The 20533-nt window shown below is 45.0% G+C and overlaps 1 protein-coding gene across 1 annotated transcript; it reads left to right on the plus strand.

Annotated features, from left to right (window-relative positions):
- The first annotated feature begins 4178 nt into the window (after positions 1–4178).
- On the plus strand, positions 4179–19801 carry LOC110476972 (tRNA N(3)-cytidine methyltransferase METTL2). Its single transcript, XM_021542304.3, has 9 exons — positions 4179–4285; positions 5787–5878; positions 10255–10616; positions 12540–12589; positions 13181–13241; positions 14422–14561; positions 15314–15420; positions 15619–15684; positions 16978–19801. Exons 1-9 carry the CDS (start codon positions 4197–4199, stop codon positions 17127–17129), a joined length of 1119 nt encoding a protein of 372 aa, XP_021397979.1. The 5' UTR covers positions 4179–4196; the 3' UTR covers positions 17130–19801.
- The last annotated feature ends 732 nt before the right edge of the window (positions 19802–20533 follow it).

Raw genomic sequence — 20533 nt, forward strand, 5'->3', positions numbered from 1 at the left:
TCAATTCCCCTCAATTGCCCCAAAAAGCAACAGTGACCTTGCTCCCATCATGGGGTTGGCCCCAATGTCCCCAGCAGTTTGTTGGCTGAGCTGGTGGTGGCTCTGTGTCCCTGTTCCCTGGCTGGCCTGTCCCAGCAGTGTGGGACCAGGGGCAGCAGTTGGTACTGAGTGGGATCTGGGTGTGAGCCCTGTAGGGGGGCCAGGGATGGATGGGCAACACCAGAGTGCCAGTGATTCACATCACAAAAATAAAAATAAAAAACAAACAAAAACAAAAACCAGGAGGAAAAAAACATCACTCAGACTACTATCAGGGTGGTCCCCAGCCTATGCCCAGATTTCTGCCCTGAGGGCAGTCCCTGACACCCCAGCACAACTCGGGGAGCTGGTTTGAGATGAGATAGGTTGGCAGATGGCAGAACCAGGGCAAACAGGGCTGTGGACTCCCCATGGGGGTCTCTGCTCTGTTACTGGTTCCCTCCTCAGTGTCAATAACAAGATGGGGAGCACAAGGTGGGCCAAAGCCACTGCAGACTATGGTACAGGTAGCACCTCATTCCCTTGCAGGGGAGTCAACCCCACAATGCCACATCCTATTTGCTTGGGTCTTTGATATCCCACACACACCCCATGCTACCAGGTGCTCTGAACCCACACTATATTCAGGCACCTTGGGCAGTGTTCAGTGTCACCAGCTGTGCCAGGCAGGAGCTCAGTGGGTGATTACAGCACCCAAGTGGAATCTGTGCCTGAGTTGAAGGTAGGCTCAGCTTGGTTTGGCCCCAGGCTAAGCATTTGGCCTGCCAGTGGGCTCCAGGAAAGGCAAAAGCAAAGGGAGAGCCTAGCTGCAACATGAAGAAGCATGATGAGCTCCCCCCAGGCTGCCTGGGGCTGCTTCCACTGGAGAAACCCCAACAATTCCACATATGCTGTTCAGGCAGGAGACTTCCATTTCCCATGGAGCTGTAGGATTAGGCAAGACCCCAGTTTATCCTAGTTCACTGCCCCTTGATGCCAGGGGTCATGGCTATTTGCAAGATCAAGCCCATGACCACAAGGAGCAGCTGTTCTGAGTCTGGAGTGACTTTTTTCCCCAAAATCAAGGCAGTGCCGGCTGGAGTAGAGGAGAGGGAGCAGCCAGAGGTCCCTCCTGGGACAGGGCGTGAACTTTGTGGTTGCTTTCAGCTCCCCGGGAGAAGCCATTTGGAAGCTGTACTAGGTGCAACTCTGCGGCACGTGCCGATTCCGGGCTACATGGAGGCTGATGGAGCCCGGCACCACTAGATGGTGGTGTCTGTATGTGTTCAGCCCGAGCTTCCCACCTTCTGGGCTGCTGAGTGATCATCTCCCACACTGGACAGGGACATTTGCCCCACGGAGGTTCCCAGGGAGTGAGGATACTCCGAAACCCATCCCACTGACACAGCTCCTACAGCAACACTTAAGGCCAGAATTCTCTTTACTGCTACTTTAATTCCTGGAAGCGCTGAAGTGCTCTTTCCTTGAACCCCATCAACTCCTTTTGTAAACTGTTTCCTGTTAGTAAACCCAAAAAATAAGCAAAGCATTTCCAATACAGACAGAAAATGACAAAAGGTGAATCTTTTCTGATTCACAACCCAGAATGGCGTTTTCTACATGTCTGGGGAATTTTCTGAAATGAAACACATCTCCCCATTCACTCTAGGGAAGCAGGCCAGTGTTGGAGTGCTGAAGTCCCAGCATTCTCAATGGAAATCCATTTTCCAGAACAGAGTCTGCAGGAGGTACTGAAGAACATGACTGTAGATGATGAGTACATTGGCACTTCAGGACAGTTCAGGATCTGAAGCATTTGCTGGGCAGAAAACTTAAGATTTGGAGAAGAGAAGAAAGCTGGAATTAAAAACAGAAAACCAAAATGCTGCATTTTCCTTGGCACAAAATCACAGAATAATTTATGTTGTTGTATTTTGGGCTCCCCTTCCTCAAACGTACTTGCTGAGAGAATTGGGATTGTTCAGCATGGAGAAACAAAGCTTCGGAGTGACCTAATTGTGGCTTTGCAGTACCTGAAGAAGATTACAGGAAAGATGGAACAACACTCTTTTACAAGGGCCTAGAGTCACAGGAAAAGGGGGAATGGCTTCATACTGACAGAGGGCAGAGTTAGATGGAATATTGGGATGAAATTCCTCCTTGTGAGGGTGGAGAGGCCCTAGCACAGGGTGCTCAGAGCAGCTGTGGCTGCCCCATCCCTGGAAGGGTTCAAGTCCAGGTTGGGCAGCGGTTGGAACAACCTGGTTGCGTGGAAGATGTCCCTGCCCATGGCAGGAGGTGGAATGAGATGGTTTTTAAGATCCCTTCCAACCCCAACCATTCCATTACTCTAACTAACTCCACCTTCCCCCATAGTCCTGGGGACATGGTTGACATCCACAATGTAGATTCCAGCTATCCCCTTTGCCAGTGAGGAGGTGCAGGAAGCCCAGGATACACCACAGGAGGAGACTGGCATTTCCCTTCTTGCTCTGGGCTCCTACTTGTCCACTCCTTCAGCAACCCAGCGACAGAAACACAGGGAGATACTGGGTCTCTGCAACTCTCTTTGGGTCACTCTGGCATGGGATAAACCATGCACTCAGGACAGCTTAAATTCTCTCTATTTCTGCACTTCCCTTAATCTTGGGTTGAATTTTTGCTTTCCATTATATGGCAGAAAGGCACAGTGTGAACTCAGTGTGTCTGAGCAGTGCCACCCCTCAGCGGGGCATAGGAGAAAGGGCTGTGTCTGTATGCTTGGTGGAGCATTGTTTGGTTATGAGTGGCCACGGAAAGGTAATTTAATCTTCTTGGCCTCAGAATCCAACCCTGCTGGGAGGGAGGGAGTTTCATTGCATTATTGTGGCTACATTTCTTCAGATCCTGAGATGGATGGAGTGGGTGAAAGGCAAAGGAATCATTATTATTATTGTTGTTGTTATTATTATTATTATTATTATTATTAACCTCTTTTTTCAAGTCTGTCTGTTCTGACTGCCAGCAGGCAGGGCAGTTTTCCAAGACTTTCTTGTTACCAAGAGCGTGACCATTGTGGATAATCTGGGCTTTGACCTGGTTACAGAGGAGATTCACTTGGTCCCAGAGCCATGGGAGGTGTCAAGTCTGGATTCTGTGGATGGAGCCTCTCCAGCTGCCGTTTTGCTGTCACTCCCAAAACCTGAAATCTCCCTGGAGCACTGGCAACACTCCCTGCTCCACTCAAACGTTGCCTGGGCACTTCCCTAGGGCACAAGGGTGTGTGCCTCAGCTCCATCCTGGGCTCCACAGCCAGCAGGGTTCACCTGACCAGCAAGTAAAGCTGGAAGCCTTAGGACAGAAGAAGGTAAGGCTAGGTATCTAAGGTCTTTTTCCTTAGAGGAAACCTAGAATCTTTGGGAACCAACAGGTAAGTTAAAAGCCTCCTGCATGCCTGTACTGGTGCTTGTCAGATGACAAGGATGCAATGTTAACATGAAGCAATTGGTTCCCTTAAAATATTGCAGTGGTTCCCACACAAATGGGATAAACATGGAAGCAAGTCTCTGGTGATGAGGGACTGATGGGTCCTCCAGCAGTAAAATCATCCTCCCCTGTCTCAGCAGGGTCTAATACCTTATTTTTGTACCTCCAGATGCCACAGAGGCATCATGCTATGATGGGGATTTCTGCTCCTGGATTTAGTCCAGACTCTGACTTTTTCTCTTTTTCTGCTTTGTTTCAGATGTTCTTGGCTAAAAGAGCAGAGGCCAAGAGCAGCTGTGGTGCCCCTGGATCCCTGTCAGTGCCCAAGGCCAGGCTGGACAGAGCTCGGAGCAGCCTGGGACAGTGGGAGGTGTTCCTGCCATAGCAGGGGTGGCACTGGGTGGGCTTTAGGTTCCTTTCCCACCCAAACCATTCTGGGATTCTGTGCCATGTACTCTGGAATGACCCTACTGGAACAGGAAGGCTGGACCAGAGGAACCCCTGTGGTATCTTCGAGCCTGTCCCATTCCGGAAGCTCTGAAACGCGGGATAAACTCTCCAAGAGGCCTTTTCGGGACCCTTTCCCCACCTCACCCGGCGGGACCTCTCACCTGACCGCCCCTCCCACGTGACCACCGCCCGCAGGCCTCCTGCGGGTCGACCGGCGCCGGAAAGGCGGTGCCGCTTCCGCTTCCGGCGCTGGCCGGGCCGGCATGGCGGCGCCCAGCGCGGCGGGGGAGCGGCGGCCTTTCGGGAGGCGGCTCCTCACCGACCCCGCTCGGCTTTTCCAGCACAACGCCTGGTGCGTCAGGGCTGCCGACGCTACCCGCTCTAGGTCCCCGTGAGCCGCCCGGGGTTCTGCTGCCCTGTGGTGCCGCCCGGCGGTGGGGTGGGGGTGGCCGGGGCGGGCTCGCCGTCGTCTCTCCGATTTGCGATGTCTGTGGCCAAGTGCTGTGCAATGGGCCAGCGCAACCTGCCCGTTCCGCCTCACGGGGTCCCTTTTCTCCCGGACGTGCCTCGAGAGATTCCCTCGGGGCGTGGAGCGGGCTGGTGTAGGGCTGGCGGCTGGACAGCAACTGCAGCCCGGGTGGGGAGCGGCATCCCCGAGCAGGGCATTGCCCTGTGTGGCCAGTGTTGGTCACGAGTGCTGGCCCTCGGAGATCCTGAGCACTTGAAACTGCTCCCTGCGGGGTTCTGAGTCTTGGGGACTGATCCTCTGGAGGCTCCTGAACCTTTGGGACTGATCCCCAGGATGTCCTCAATCTTCAGGACTGATAGACAGGGAGCTTTGAGCCATTCTCAACCCTTCCTGAAGCAGTTGCATTCCTCAGGCTCCTGTGGTTTGTAGCAATTGTTTTATTGCTGTGGTTAATTACCTGCTGTTAGAAATCCATAACCTGTCATTCCTTCAGTAAAGTTGTTCCAAGTGTGTACTTGGAACAGGAGCTCTTAATACAGAAGTTGTTTTAAGTCAGTTAAACATCCAAATTCTCCAATTTGCTGGGAACTGAAGGTATTTTGCATTTTTGGTGTAAATAGATCAAATTTTGCTCTCTGGCTGCTATACCATTTTAAGAATTGGCTGTGTTTAATTTGTAATTAAGTAATATTTATGTGTGTCAGTCTGTCATTCCTTCTGAGACTCTTCTATACAAAAGGTATCTATTCTATACAAAAGGTATGTTACAAAAGCATATCCTTAGTTTTCCTGTGGAAATTCTTAATAATCTGCTTTTTCACAGGCTTAATATTTAAGCCTTTGTTTTGTGAGTTAAAATTGGAAGATTGATCACTTTGGAGACAAGAACTGCTTCTTGGGCCTTGTAGTCTGCTTTTCACTGACTTGTTTTAATGAAAAAAGGCCAAGTGAATTACTTCAATGACTGCATGGCTGTGTGTGTGCATTGAAGTTATTAATAATTTTTAATGCTTTAAAGCTTACCATAATTTTCTCATAATTAGATTTAATTTAACAGTTACCTTCCAAATAACCCAACTGCCTTTTTTGTTTTAACTTGAGAAAGACAATGGAGTTCTGTGCTGAGTGCCCTCATGGTTTTAGCAAGGATCTAGTCCCTTTAAATTTGACTGAGCATCCAAAATGGGACAGATTTAGGATCCCTTCTGTTTGCAATTCCATGAGTTCATTCCGGACTAGGACCTGCATGTGCTGACTAGACTGTTGTGCTGGTGCTGGGCTGGAATTGGGGATCACATCTGCACCCCTGTCCGTGTGGAGGGCTCTCCAGACCTTTCTCTTTCCTCCCATGCTTAGCTCTAGTTCATCTTATTTTTCACAACAGGGACAATGTGGAATGGTCAGAAGAGCAGGAAGCCAGTGCCAGGAGTAAAGTTCAAGAGAACACCTCACAGCTACTACCACAAGATAAACAAGGTACTTTTGGAGAGTATCTTCATGTGAGTCTTGGCTTTGTGGAACAGTCTGGCCAGAGTCACATCGGAGCATCATCAGTTCCTCTCTTCCCCCTCTCCCAGTCATTCAGAAGGCATTAACACATGTGTGGAAATGGGAAATTGAAAAGGAGGAACCTTTCCGTTTTTAATTTATCTCTCTGTGACTCTTCCACCTTCACTAGATACTCCTCCGATTTGGGAGGAGTCAGATTGGGTTGAGTTTCTTTGTCATGTTGCGTACGTTAAATACTTGTTATGTTCATTGTCAACAAACCTCTTTGAATGTAGAGTTGTTGCCTCTGCTTATTTTTGCTCTTTAAAGCTTAACTGCTAGTAATCAATCTCTTTTTGCTGGCTTGCTGTGGAGTGAGCCCTGATCCAAGCTGATTTTCTCTTTAAAGGGTCTGATAATGTCCAGTATCTGTCTCTACAGAGTAAACAAACTGCATGAGAGCACTTTCATCAGAGAAAGAAAAACTATTTTACCTTGATTGTTTACCCTCAGACAGCAAAGAGATTCCAAAGTTTTTATTTTATATGATTTAAAGGTTATTTATCAATCCAAAATGCAGAGCTTACTTGTCTCTGAATCAAGTGTGAGCTCAGCTCTTTGGTTAAGTCATGGTTGAAGCCATTCTGAAATGGTTAATAATGCATTTTCTACACACCTGATAGAGATCATCCAGTCCCTCAAATGTTGGTGAAATTCTTCTTTGGTGTGTTAAGAAACTTGTGTGATTGTACGCTTCACTTGCCCAGTCACGGGGATCTTTTGTGCCGGCTAGCGTATCCCCTTCAAGTGACTGGAGGGAGCTACGAGTGTGGCTGCCCCCAGCTCCTCACTTAGAGCACCGGGTGGCAGTGATTGCCTCGGCGTGGGTGACGAAGGCACAGCAAAGCTACGAAGACCCAAAGCAAAGGAATGGGGAGCGGACACCTGTATGAGGTCTGCAGAGCCTTTGTTCTCCCAAACCGGGACAGTGACAGATGTCTCTCTACCTGGGGTCTGACAGGGGATTATAAAGGGTGTTGGCATGAGGGGGATGAACACAGTGCAACCAATAGGAAGGGATTACATCAATGCAGGGGGCCAATGAGGAGAACTTAGGGAGGGGAAAGGCTTCCAGGGACCAATACTACTAACAAGAACAGGGATGACTGACATCGAACATTCTAGAAGAAAATGGGGGTGGTTTCAGGGTTTGACAGGGAGAGGGGGCATTACAACTTGGACTGACAGGGGTATTTTTAGGTACATAGGGAGATTGACAACCCTGTGGCGGAAAAACCTTTCTAGGGAGGAATAGGGGACACATGGAACATACCAACAAGACCTGTCTAACAACTAATTTCTAACTTAATTACCAAAACCTTATAAATCCTTGTAAAACTGTCACACCACCACATGTGTATACCCTGCTGAGCTCTAAGGTGTATCTGCTCCTTTTGTTCAAATTAAATTGAGTATGTCACCCATAAGATGATGTTGAGCACTACTGGAACTATTGACACTTCCATATAGCTTCCAGTTGTGTTCACAATAGCAAATTTAATTACACCAAAGAGTAACCCTCCTAATTTCTTGGACTCTTAGAGGTATCCAGTGGTTTTCCATTGTGATGCCCATTGTGTTGAGCTCATTTTAAAATCTGCTTAGCATTAAAGGGTGCTGTTTGTCATGCTTTGAGAACCTATATACAACTAGGAAATTGTGGAGCAATTTGCTGTTGGAGCCATTTGTCAGAGCTCCATGATGTATTTCCCAGACTGAACAATGGAGGCCAGTCCAATGTTGATGGTTACTATTCACTGGGAAGCTTGTGGAGACAATGGGATGGCTGGAAAGTAGGGAAAGCAGCCCAGGCAAATGTGCCTGAAGGGTCTGGTAGTTTGAGCATCAGGATGTACAAGGAGGAAAACAAAGGCAGAATATTGGTCATTATGGTTGTATTATTCTGTGGACTACTTGGGTATGTCAGGATTTATTCTGAAGAAGGATGTAAGCTTGGTGGGTATGTGGAAGATGTGTCTTCTGGATGGCAAAAGAAAGAGAAAAAAATCCAAGCTTCTTGATTTCTTTTTGAGGCTCCATAATTAGCCCCCTTGCAATTCAGGAGGTTTCTGATTCTTTTCCGGTCTTTTTGAACAATTACTTTTGTTTACTCTTCTTTTACAGAGTGAAGGGGTGAGTATGGGCTTGGGTTTGGGGGTGTGCTTGTAAAGATGAGCCAGGAATCCTTATCAGGAAAGTCTCTGGAGGAATCTGGCTTGCACACCAATGGCACTGTGAGCTAATACCCCGAAAAGGCCTGGGACAAGTATGATGTGAACTTTTCTGGCAAGAAGTCTTCCTGAAAAATTAACTTGGTCATATTTTCACTTAAATCTGTTTCTTGTATGATCTTTGTCAGCTGGCCCTTGATTTTTTTGTATTTATATTGTTACTGATCCTTTATTCAGTTTATTGAAAACAGCAGGCTCCAAGGTAAATGAACTTTAAATAAAGCTTCCCCACATGTGGTTTGGAGTATGACAGCTCTTCAGTAGCATCCAACAGAATTTTGCACTAATGTAACAAAGGAAGAGTACAATGTCTTCTTCACCAGTGTAATGTGGCAAAAATGTGGGCAATCCAAAATGGCTGGGCTGGAATTTTGTCCCAGCATCTCAAGTAAGCGTTCCACAGCAGTCAGGTTCTCATGGGATTGTTGGAGATGAGCAGAAATCAGGATCTGTGTTTTTGTTAGGTGAAAGAGTGTTTCAGCCTCAGAAGCCTTGCAGATTCCTGCTAGTACATGGGAGAAAGGCTGTTCAGGATAGAGTATGCGAGGGTTTGGATCAATAGCACTTCCTCCAGCATCAGCAGTCATTGACTTCTTCCATGCAAATAGTGAACTGACCTGACCCTGCTCACTGTGACCCACAGTGAGATCATGGCACAAACTTACTGTTTGTGTCTAATGCCAGGCATTAAAATTTCCTTTGGCTTGAGGTTTAAGAACCAGACTTCTTAAAAGGAGAAAATCCTTATAGTTGAGGTGAAGACATTATTTTTATATATAGCTCTTTGTGCTGCAGGAATAGATACTACTAAAAATAGAGATGACTGATTAGTGCTTCTTTGTTAAAGCCATTTTTGTCCATATTTAGCTGAGGCTACATATTTTCCAGGTGTTCTGGGTTCACTTTACTGTTTCACTTTGAAACAGGTTTATGTTCTTCAGGAAGACTAGTAAATAAACAGCAGTTCAGCTAATAATGCCCCCCAGTCTTTTTTATTCAGCAGTGCACTTCTTGCCATCCAAAGATGGTTGAGGAGTTACTTGTTATTGGCATGCAATTGGGATTTCTGGCCATGGATGTTAATGTCTGTAGGTGACTCCAAGCATAGGATGCTATAATTAGGTGTTAATTCCCAGGACAGAGAGCTCATCACATTGATGAAGTCATAGAAAGTCACTTGGATTTGCAGCTTCCCAAGGAAGAAATTGTTCTCCCAGACTGTATTTGATCTGAAATCTGTAAAAGTGTGTAGAAATAAGTTTGCAGGTCACTCAAATGTCTTCATCATGGATTTATAAGAGCTATTCCAGCTCTCTGTAATACTAGCTTGCTCCTGGAATGAACCATTTGATGTGAAAGTGCTGCTGCTCAAATTAATTCTGTTCAACTTTAGCCTGTCCACCTTAGCTCTCCACTGGTACTTTAATGCAGTGGTCACTGTTGATTCCCCTCTTTTGTTCATACATGTGTGATGCTCTGACACACACAGAACTATGGAAAGCAAAGTTATCTGGACTGGTGGAAAACATGCTGTCGTATTACCTGCAGGATTGCATAAATTCCAACTGAGCTTCCTGGCCTGGAGAGTTGACTCGTTTTTTGGTTTCTCCACCTGAAAATAAGAGCAGTGTGTTGGACAGGAGCTTTCAGCTCCAAGCAGCTCTCAGAAAATTAGGAGAGTTGTGCTTGACACTTAATGTCACCAGGCTCCAAATTAATTGTTCCGGTGAGCTGAACAAGTCAGTGTTAGAGATGGAAGTAAAACCTGGATTTCTTTAATTCAGTCTCCTTCAAAAAGACTTTTTCTATTGCCAACTTTCTTTAAATCCTACCAGGAGACAGTTTCCTCTTCTCTATTTCTTTTTTTAAGTCCTAACAAAGTGACTGTGACAACATAGGCTGAGTGCCTATGTGGGATTGCAAATTTAAATAAAGGTGATTTTCAGTCAGTAATGTCACTTATTACAGCAGGTTGGTGCCTAGATACCTGCAGTGATCCCTCACTCTCTGAACTGATTAAGCCCTGAGACCTTCTGATTTGATGCCTGGTGATATTTTTGCTTGTGTTCACAGAGGAATATGAGGTGAATGCTAAGAAATACTGGGATGACTTCTATAAAATCCACGAAAATGGCTTCTTCAAGGACAGACACTGGCTCTTCACTGAATTTCCTGAGCTGGCACCTAACAGAAACTCAAGCCAAAATGGAGATTCTGTGCATGGATTTAGTGACACAAAAGAATCCAAAAATGAAGGGCTGGGAAGCTGTGAAAATGGCCATTGCTCATTGGAAACCAGGACAGAGAGTCAGTTAAACCTGATAGAGAGCCCGCGTGGAGGCCACACAGAGGAGTTGGCTGCACAGAAAGACAGTGAGCTGAGTCTGAGTGATGGGCATTACCCAGGATCAGCTGCATCTTACCGTATCTTAGAGGTAAAAACTATAAATCAAAGTCACACTCACACATCAAAGCCTCCCTTGTGTCAGTGTGACTGGAACCTAAATATGTGTGTCACTGCCAAACAGCAAGGGAGTGGATGATTACCTTCAGTCAGTAAAATGCAAAAATCAGAGAGCAGTTTAGAACTGAACTAAATCTGTTTGGATTCATTTTGTTCAGACTCTGAATTAACAGAGCACAAGGACCATAATAAGTTTACAAGTTTAAAAGCCAAACTATTGCTATCAGATGTTCAAACAAACATTTAAAAGTCATCTTTTGAAGACTCTGATTCTTCTACTCTGTATAAAGCTTTCCCTTGTGTCCTGGTTTAGGGCAAATTTGAGAGGAAACTTCCAAAGGGGTCTCACTAGAAAGCAGATTCAAGTGGCCCCTCCCCCAAGTGTCTCAGGAAAATATTTCCTTGGAGAAAAGTAAAAAAAACCTGTTTCTTTAACAAGCATAAAGAATTCACAGGCATAAAAAAAATAAATAATAAGCCATAAAACCTCTCACTGTTCTGAAGAGATGGCAACTTCAGAAAGCCCCTGTTGTGGGGTGCAGTTTGGCTCACTGTTATCAGTCTCTCTGGTGCTGGAATACCACATCCCGGGCCTCAGTGGGCCACAGGCGTGAGCTCCCAGTGTTCCTCTGTGATTTTAGTCCAGAGCAGGGTCAATCAGTTCCGAGGAAAAGAATAACCAGGGTCCGGGGAACTTCGCTACCTTTACCTACCTAAACAAAACTAACGAAAAGTGAAGGAGAGGTCTCTCCTATTGTCTTACAGACAACACAATCTGTGAGAAGGAATGCAGAGTGGGGGGAGCAAGTGCAGTTTCTGCAAACAAACTGCGCACTTCTCTCCCCCTTTGCTCTCAAAACCAGTCTTAAAGGTGCAGAACTTAATATCCAGCATAAACAGAACTGATGATCGGGGATACAAGCATCATATAGTCACCCTAGGACACCTTATCATTATCTTCCGCATGTTTGTGCTGACTCCTGTTTGCCTTGGGAGGTGTGAAACAAAGCAATGAAGCCAAGAATGTAAAGATGCTCTTGGGTTTGTTCCTTAGGGCCCTTGTGATAACAGGGAATCCCAGACTGACACAGGCTTTGTCCCAGAGAAGTTTGTGGCAGTTATAAATATTGGACTGATGACAGCTGGTTGTAACCTTTTGCTCTGCCACCTCTAGTTGTTCACTATAGATATTACTGGATTTGTTTAATACCTAGTATTATATGAAAGTCCTGCCCTTCCAGGGGCAGGAACTGTCCCTTAGTATGAGCTGTCCCAATTTTTGAATTTAATTTGACACTTTTAAGATTTCCTCAGACTTCAGTGTTCTCAACGTGCGTTTCCTATCTCACCTGAGCACTTTAACATCTGTCACTGCAAACTCTCTGTGGTGTTTTATGCTCAGTTTTAATTTTACTGATTCTTTAAACATTCAGAGGCAAATTCCCTAAACCAAGTTGTGTGAGCCATTATGTCTTCAAATGGAAACGAGCAGAAGGAGTAATTAGAGTAAAGCAAACTTAACTTCTCTGTTGCTCTGATTTTCTATGGAAGTGAATGTAACTCATCCGTGGCCTTTGCCAGTGCTTCATTGACTTGTACTGGTTGCTATGCTTGGGATTCCAGCAAAAACAGCTTTCAAAAGAGTAACAATGTATAGATGGTTATTAAGATTTTGACAAAAGCTTGCTGTGTGGTTTCCCACGCATGTAATCCTGTTCCTCAGACATTAACATGCTTGGGTCTTGCATGGACACTTAAGAATGGTAAATGTCATTCTCAGCTTTACTATTGTGTAGCTCTTCATTCCATGGCTGTAGAGAGATGATTGAAAATCCTCTGTATGTACATGCTGAAGGAATTATTTTCACTGTATACATCTGCTCTGTTTATGCAGGTTGGCTGTGGGGCTGGGAATACAGTCTTCCCAATTTTACAAACCAACAAGTAAGTAGAGACAAGACAAGAAGAAATGGCTTCCCACTGCCAGAGGGCAGGGATAAATGGGAAGAATTGTTCCCTGTGAGGGTGGGTTGCTCAGAAAAGCTGTGGCTGCTGCATTCCTAGAAGTGTCCAAGGCCAGGTTGGACAGGGTTTGGAGCACCTTGGTCTAGTGGAAGATGTCCCTGCCCATGGCAAGGGTGGGACTGGATGGGCTTTAACGTTCCTCCCAACCCAAACCGTTCTGGGATTCTGTGAAGTAATTCTCAGTAGGCTTTCACCTGCATGAGATAACAGCCTCTGAAAAACAACTGTAAAAATGTTCTATGACAATCTCTGAGAAAAGCCAAATGCAAATGGTATCTTTGTAATCTGCAGCTTCAGGTTATTGTGTTTTGAGCTTGGAAGCCCTTGGTTTTAGTCCTTTTCCTTTAGAAAAAGGAAGCAGTCTGTTCCTGTGAGAATAATGGGCATAGAGGAGCAATGGAATCCACCAGATTTGCACAAAAACTGAAGTTCAGGATTTCTGGGGTTTGTGCATTTGAAATACTCCTTAATTACTCTATATAAATGATAAGTTTCTTTGATTTATTGCAGTGACCCTGGCCTATTTGTTTATTGCTGTGATTTTTCTACAACAGCTGTGAATCTTGTCCAGGTAATCTCAATGGTGACTTATGAATATGTGGGAAGCATCTGGGGCCAATTGCCTATTAACACAAATCTATACCAGCTGCCAGTGACTCTGGCAGTGCTGGCAGCTTTCTGATTTTAGCCAGCCCTGGTGCTGACCCTTGCATTGGGAAATCTGGAAAATGAGCCATCAAAGATTGTAGAAATTAGGGAAGTAAAAGTTCTCAAAATGTCATATTGGCAGCAAACAAGTCAGCCAGGTTTTCTTTCCCTATGGTTGGCAGTACTTTTCTCAATACAGTGTTCTTTTAGCTAAGTAACTTGAAAATAAACTCAAACCTTGAAAATATTTAGGCTATTTTTTAAGAGGAACTGAAGCTGGTTTTGGTTTGTGTGTGTTACTGTCACCACAGTTCTGGGAAAATGGTCTAATTGGTTCTGCACAGTCAGCTGAGGAGGTTTGTGGTGCAAGAGGTTGGGATTTAGTCGAAGGACAAATACCACTGATACATTTCAGGTCAAGGGAGAACTGAGAATATATGAAGTATCAAATGCAATCAGTCACTTCTTGAGATGAGAGGGGAGCATAGCACCACAGCATCCATTTTGTCCGCTGGATTTGACACAAGCACTGTTTGTAGAGGCTTCTGCAATCTGTTGCAGCAGCTTTAGAAAAATATGCAATTTCTAAAAGACATCTAAATCTGGTTTTTAAGACTGAAACTTTAGGCAACCAAGTTTGATTTTTGATGTATAAGGAATATCTGCTTGTATGTGAAATGAATCTTGATTTCAATGATGCAGAGAAGTGCCCTGACACTCTCACTTATGTAAAGGTTTCAAATTTATCAGAATAAATCTCTCATTTCTTACCACTGTTAGCGGAAATTCTGACCTTAAAATTGTGATAAACCCTGGATCCAATTTTGCGGGTTTTTTCAGTGCTGATTGATTGTAACAAGACCAAAGCTCTTTGTATATCTCCTGTGTGTAAATATTTTTTCACATTTCTCATCTGTTCCTTGCCTGACCAAGGAACATACCTGACAAAGAAGTCCAGTGAGACTGAAACAGATCTCTGGACACACCTCTTGATAATGTGAAAGTTAAAATACTCCATATAATACTAATAATCCATGTAGTCCAGCTAATACTGAGATCAGAGTCTGCTACTAATGTTCTTAATTTTTCTCCCTCAAATACAGAAAAATGCAGAATACGATTCTTCTCGCTGCTTTGTGTTTGTCCATGACCTGTGCAATGACCAAAGTCCTTTCCCAATGCCAGAGGAGAGTCTTGACATTGTTATTCTTATCTTTGTCCTCTCAGCAATTCTCCCAGAAAAGTAAGTTTTAATAATTCCTTCTGATTGCAGAAGATAATTTTTCTAAAACTGGAGTGTTTTGATAATCTCCTACCAAGGAAAATTAAAATTTGTTCTATTTGTGGTCCAGTTTTCCATGAAGCCTCAGAAAATGAGGTATTGCAGGTATTTGCTGTTGTTACCAATTCTGATAGAGGACAGGGTGATTTTAAGTGACTGCAGGTGATCATTGCTGGGGTCACTGTTCTGAGCCCCAGCCACACTGAGCATTTACTTTGGAAAGTATTCTGCTGGATTTTCAGGCTCAAAGGGTAGATTAATTTCTCACATGGGAGGTAGCAAGAAGGAAGTGTTCAGGTTCAGAAAAAAGGTAAGGAAAGTTCTGTGGTCTTAGTGTGATAATTGTTACAACCTACACTAGTCTCTTCTTTTGTTCCCTTTAGTTTTACTTCACAACACTTCTCTTCAAGTTTGCTTACTACTTGTTTTGCAGAAATCAGTGGAGATCCTTTCGTAATCAGTAAGAGAGAGCAGTTAATCCCTGCTCTGGCAGGATGTTATCCTTGTAGGAAAAAAAGCATAATCGGGGAATGTCAAAAAATAGAGGCCAAATAAAATGAACCCACCTGACTCTGGGAGAGCTCAGAATGCTGCTGGCTTTGGGTAGCTCATTACATGAAGTTGAAACATACAGAACTATATTCCATCTTTTTGGAAGGAAATAAGCATGATTTTGCAGCTTGTTGAGCACTCCTGGTTTGTTTTTCTCTCAGAATGCAGTGCATTGTGACCAGACTGAGTCGCCTTCTGAAACCAGGGGGAATGATCTTGTTACGAGATTATGGCCGTTATGATCTCGCCCAACTTCGGTTTAAGAAAGGTATTTCCTTCCCCCTGGGAATTCTTGCCCCATCACTACTAGATTCTGCTTCCCTGGAGTTGTGTCTGCCATGTTTGGAGGCAGCTCATTAATTCCGTGAAGTACAGTGTGTGCTGGAGAAGGGCCTGTTGTTGTTGGATGGCAGTTGTTGATTTTTAAGTGATGACTGGTAACTGTTTATATCTCTCTTGCTCTTAGGTCAATGTCTGTCTGATAACTTCTATGTGAGAGGTGATGGCACCAGAGTCTACTTCTTCACACAAGGTAGGAGGACAGAAACATGCCTCTGACCATCAAAAAACATCTCTCTGACTCTCTTCACCACTTCTTGTCCCTGTGCCCTCCAGACTGGCCACTAGATCTTTTCAGCCTCTTTCTTAGAGCACTGTGAAATGTTAAGTATCTAACAGTGACCTGGGCTTGTCAGCTTCTGGTGCAAGCATGGCATGGTCAATTTCCTTAGTGGAAAATCCTTTAAGAAGAAGACTGGTGTGTTTGTTACCCTGGGAGGAGTGGGATTGGAGGAGCTCTCCTTGTATATTGGCTGCAGATGATGGAGAGAGATGGATGCCACCTAGCAGAACTTCCCTTAAGTTTCCTCCTCTCCTGTAAGGAAATCAGAAGGCTGTGGTACAGCATGGAGCTAAGGCAGCCCCTCCAGTTCTGCAGCTGTTTGATGTTAGCAGCAATTATTCTCCCAGTTTATCACCAGCTGCATCTCCAGTCCCTCCACTACAGGCCCCTGTGCACAGTCAGTTCTAGAGCAGTGGCACAACTGAACTGTTCTCCACTGCACAAGTCTTGTCTGGCACAAGAAAAATAATGTTTAATGCATGTTTGGCAAACACCTCACAATGGAAAGCATCTGATAAAGAAGCACAAGCTAAGACCTGTTGGACTTTTCCTACAGAAACTCCAGACGAACCATGTGCTCTGGGAGTAAGCTCTGCTGTTCAGCAGGACTGGGGCACTGTGAAACTTACTTGTTTGGTCAGGATTACCTGCCAGTGGAATTGTTGAAGCCTCAAGGGCTCTTAGTGCTTTAATTGGGCCCAAACAGGGTGTGGGGTTTAGGATTTTTTTTTTTCCCACATTTAACCATAATGAATCCCATTCCCCTCCAGCCTAGGCAGCACAGATCTAAGTGCCACTGTTTAAAAGCATAGGTCTGATCCTGTTCTTTGCTCTTTTGGACTCTGAAATTCCTCTGCACAGGGAAGAAGGAATGGCTCTGTCCCAGCTTGCCAGAAGATGCTCCTTAACTGGTTACTATGAGCAGTGCCCTTATTTGAAACTGCTCCCATTTCCTTTGTCATGTCTCTAGTTCTAGGTGTACTCCAAATAATTCTTTCCTTCTTTGCTGGAAGGAAAACTTGGAAAACTGTGATGTTAAACTCCCTTAGTAAAGTAGTTAAGTCTTGTTTGATCATTTCCCTGCTCAGATGAGACTGTGTGTTTCTTCTGGCCCATCTTTCAGCTTAGCTTTGCACTCAGTGTGAGCAGGTATCAGTTAAAGTAAAGCTGTAGTCTCCTCAGTTTCCTTCTCTTTGCTTCCAGATGAATTAGATCATCTGTTCACCACAGCTGGGCTGGAAAAAATCCAGAATCTGGTTGATCGGCGATTGCAAGTGAACCGTGGGAAACAGATGACAATGTATCGGGTGTGGATCCAGTGCAAGTACTGCAAACCCACCACCCTTCAGCCATGAGGCATGTGGACTTTGGACTGGAGCCTCTTCATCTCCTCCTGGTGACCTGTGTGGTGCAGTTCTGCACACCCAGGACCTCAGTGCCTTGTACCATGCCTGGCATCACTTAAAGTGAGTTTTTCTAAGGACGAATGCCCTGCAAGTAGAGCAAGAATTTTAGATGTCATAGAATCACAGAATACACTGGGTTGGGAAAGACCCATGAAGATCAAGTCCAACTCCTGGCCCTGCACAGGACACCCCAACAATCCCACCCCATGCCTGAGAGCGTTGTCCAAACACTCCTTGAGTTCTGGAAGCTTTGGGGCTATGACCCATTCCCTGAGGAACCTGTTCAGTGCCTAACTCCCCTTTGTGGGAAGAACCCTTTCTTGATATCCAGCCTAACCCTCCCTGGACACAGCTCCAGCCATTTTCTCGAGTCCTGTCCCTAGTCAGGAGAGTGAAGAGATTGGTTCCTGCCCCTCTGCTGTCCCTCAGGAGGATGTTGAAGATCCCAGTGAAGTCTGACCTCAGTCTCCTGTTTTCCAGCTGAACAGACCAAGTCCTTATACAGCTTCCCCTCAAGGCCCTTCACCATTCTCATGGCCATTCTCAGGATGGTCTCTAGTGGCTTAATGTCTTTTTTATATTGTAGTGCCCAAAACTGCACATAGCACTTGAGGTGGGGTTGCCCCAAAGCAGAGCAGGACAAACCCCTGCCTGACCAGGAATGCTTTACCTAATGCCCCAGGACACAGATGTCCTTCCTGGCTGCCAGGGCACTGATGACTCATGTTCAACTTGCCATGGATCAGGACTCCTGAGTCCCTTCCTGCAGCTGTTCTCAGCCTCATTCCCCAGTTCACCCACACATCCAGGCTTGCCCCTTCCCATATGCAGAATCCAGCACTTCCCCTTGTTGAACTTCCCATGATTGGTGATTGCCCATATCTCTGATTTGTCAAGGTTTCTCTGGAGGCCCTCTCTGCACCTGAGACACTTGACAGCTCCTCCCAGTTCACTGCAAACAGCAAACTTCCTTAGTACTCCTTCACGTTCTGCATCCAGGTCATTAATGTGGATGTTGAAGAGCACAAGCTTGAGAAGGGAGCCCTTTAAATGTTATGCTACTGGTCTGAATTTTAAAAATTATTTATGGTTTTAACCTAAGAGATGGTATCTTACAGCAGCTGAGCAAGTTGAGTAGCAACTGTCTCATACTCTAGATTTCCACATGAAATAGGAAAGCTCTGACCTTATCTCTGTCTTGTGTACTTTTGTCTTGGCAACAAACATACAAAGGATAAACCTGCTCTTCTCTGGAATGGCTCATTGATATGAATCCCTTGGCCAGCTTATCTTATGCAGCTGTTTCCTAGTCATTCAGGTGTGTGCCAATCCAGGAGTTAAAATACATTGATCTGAGGGCAGGAACTGAGACAACATGAGTCTCTCTGTACCAGCTTTCCGTGGATGATTCAAGGTGTGGAGATGACCTGTGGAGAAAGGAAATTATGCTGCTCTGCCCTCACTGTCCACAAGGATGTCCTCCCAGGGAACCACTAAACAATAGCTCAGGCAGTGTTCAGGTTTTCAAAAGTTCAGTGCTGATGCTGATTTTAGGGCACCTTCAGAGTCCAGCAGATTAGAAGCAGCTAACAGGACCAGGGTTTATAAATAATTACCTGCTTTTCCTAGTGGCTGCAGCTCCCAGGTCACAAACCACCCTTCCATGGTGATGTGCTAAACCAAAACACGAGACACTTTCTTTGATCTGAAATCTGCAGGAAGTTTAATTTTTGCACCCTTGTTTAATTTCTTAAGATTAAGCCAACACTAACTTCCAGAAGGTATTTTCCTGACTTTGACAACAAGTATCTCTTACCTTAGCTTGTTTTCTTCTGTTATTTTTAGGTTGTGGTACAACAGGTATTAGAATAAGTTTTGTGCTTTTCAGTGATTGTTTGATTAATGTAAATCAGGCTTTGCAAAAACTGTAGCAATGGGGAACAAAGTGACACAGACCCCCTTATGCATCCAAAAGAGATTGCTTTATTGTAGAAATCACCCTTTTTTATACAATCTCCACCTGACATAATTGAAACCAAACCAAGCCCTAACAGAACTTAACAGAAGAAGGGCACCCATTGGTTGGCTCAGCTGCAGTGCTGCTGTCCATACATCCATACCCAATCACCTTCCTGCTCATACACTGTCCTTACCACCACCTCACTTCCCGCTGTCACTCAGCTGCCTCTCCCCTCACTCATGGCTGCCTCTCACCCCTCAGCCAGCTTCCAACCATGCAGCCTGCAGCTGTGCCTTTCCCACAGGGCCTTCTGGTGAGCATTAGCCTTAGCAACTTTCATAATTATACCCCCATATCCCACATCTTCCCCTGTGTTTTTTTTAATCAGGCAACAAAAACCTAAACAACTCCTAAAAATATTAATAACAGTGACAACAATAATAACTATAAAAACTTTTCAAAAACTGTAACGTGTTTATAACATAGCAACTATATGCATTTAGAATCAGGATAGTACAACAAAAGGTTGCACGCACTGTGATGGAATCCTCTCCACCTCGTGGCCTGTGGCGACACAGGCATAACCTCCTCCCCATGTGATTAAGTCCAGGAGTCTTTTCCATTGTCCAGTTAATTTACCATTAAATTTTTATTTACCAAAGTCCTTTACCATTACTGGAGGTCTTAGATGAGCCTTTGTGTTGAAGGAATACTGTCTTTCGCATGCAGTTTGTCCCATCTCATCCCAATTTAAAAACCTGAGGACATACAAGGCTTTAGCTAGTCTGCCATGAGGGCACTGCAACTCCCCCTCTTTTTGTTTTTCAGGCATCGTTTTTAGGGTTTTATGGGCATGCTCTGCAATAGCTTGCCCTGTGGGAGAGTGGGGAATGCCCATATGGTGAGATACACACCATTGCTGCAAGAAGTTACCAACTCGCTCTTAGGTGTAGGCAGGTCTATTGACGGTCTCAGGAAGGCCCAGAGTTTTGATGGTGTTGGGAAGGCCCAGAGTGGGGAAACAGGTGAGCCAGTGCCTGATAGTATCACAGGCCTTCTCTCCAGTATAAGAAGTTGCCATTAGGAAATGGGAATAGGTGTCAATAGAAACATGAACATATTTAAGATTAGCAAACTCTGGGATATGGGTAATACCAGTTTGCCAAATGGAGTTAGCTATTAAACCTTGAGCTTAGTACCTTCTCCTAAAGGAGCAGGAGCAATCCCACTACAGAGGGGCAAGACAATAGCATATCACGAGCTTAGGAGGAGGTCAATTGAAATTGTTTGTAAAGAGAACAAGCATTCTGATGGAAAAAGTAATGAGATAGCTGGGCATGAGCAAAAGTATTTGGTACCACACCTGTCATAACAGTAATATTTGCCTAATTAC

The sequence above is a fragment of the Lonchura striata genome, chromosome 27 (genome assembly GCF_050655825.1).
Source record: "Lonchura striata isolate lonStrDom1 chromosome 27, ASM5065582v1, whole genome shotgun sequence".
NCBI classification, from domain to species: Eukaryota; Metazoa; Chordata; class Aves; order Passeriformes; family Estrildidae; genus Lonchura; species Lonchura striata.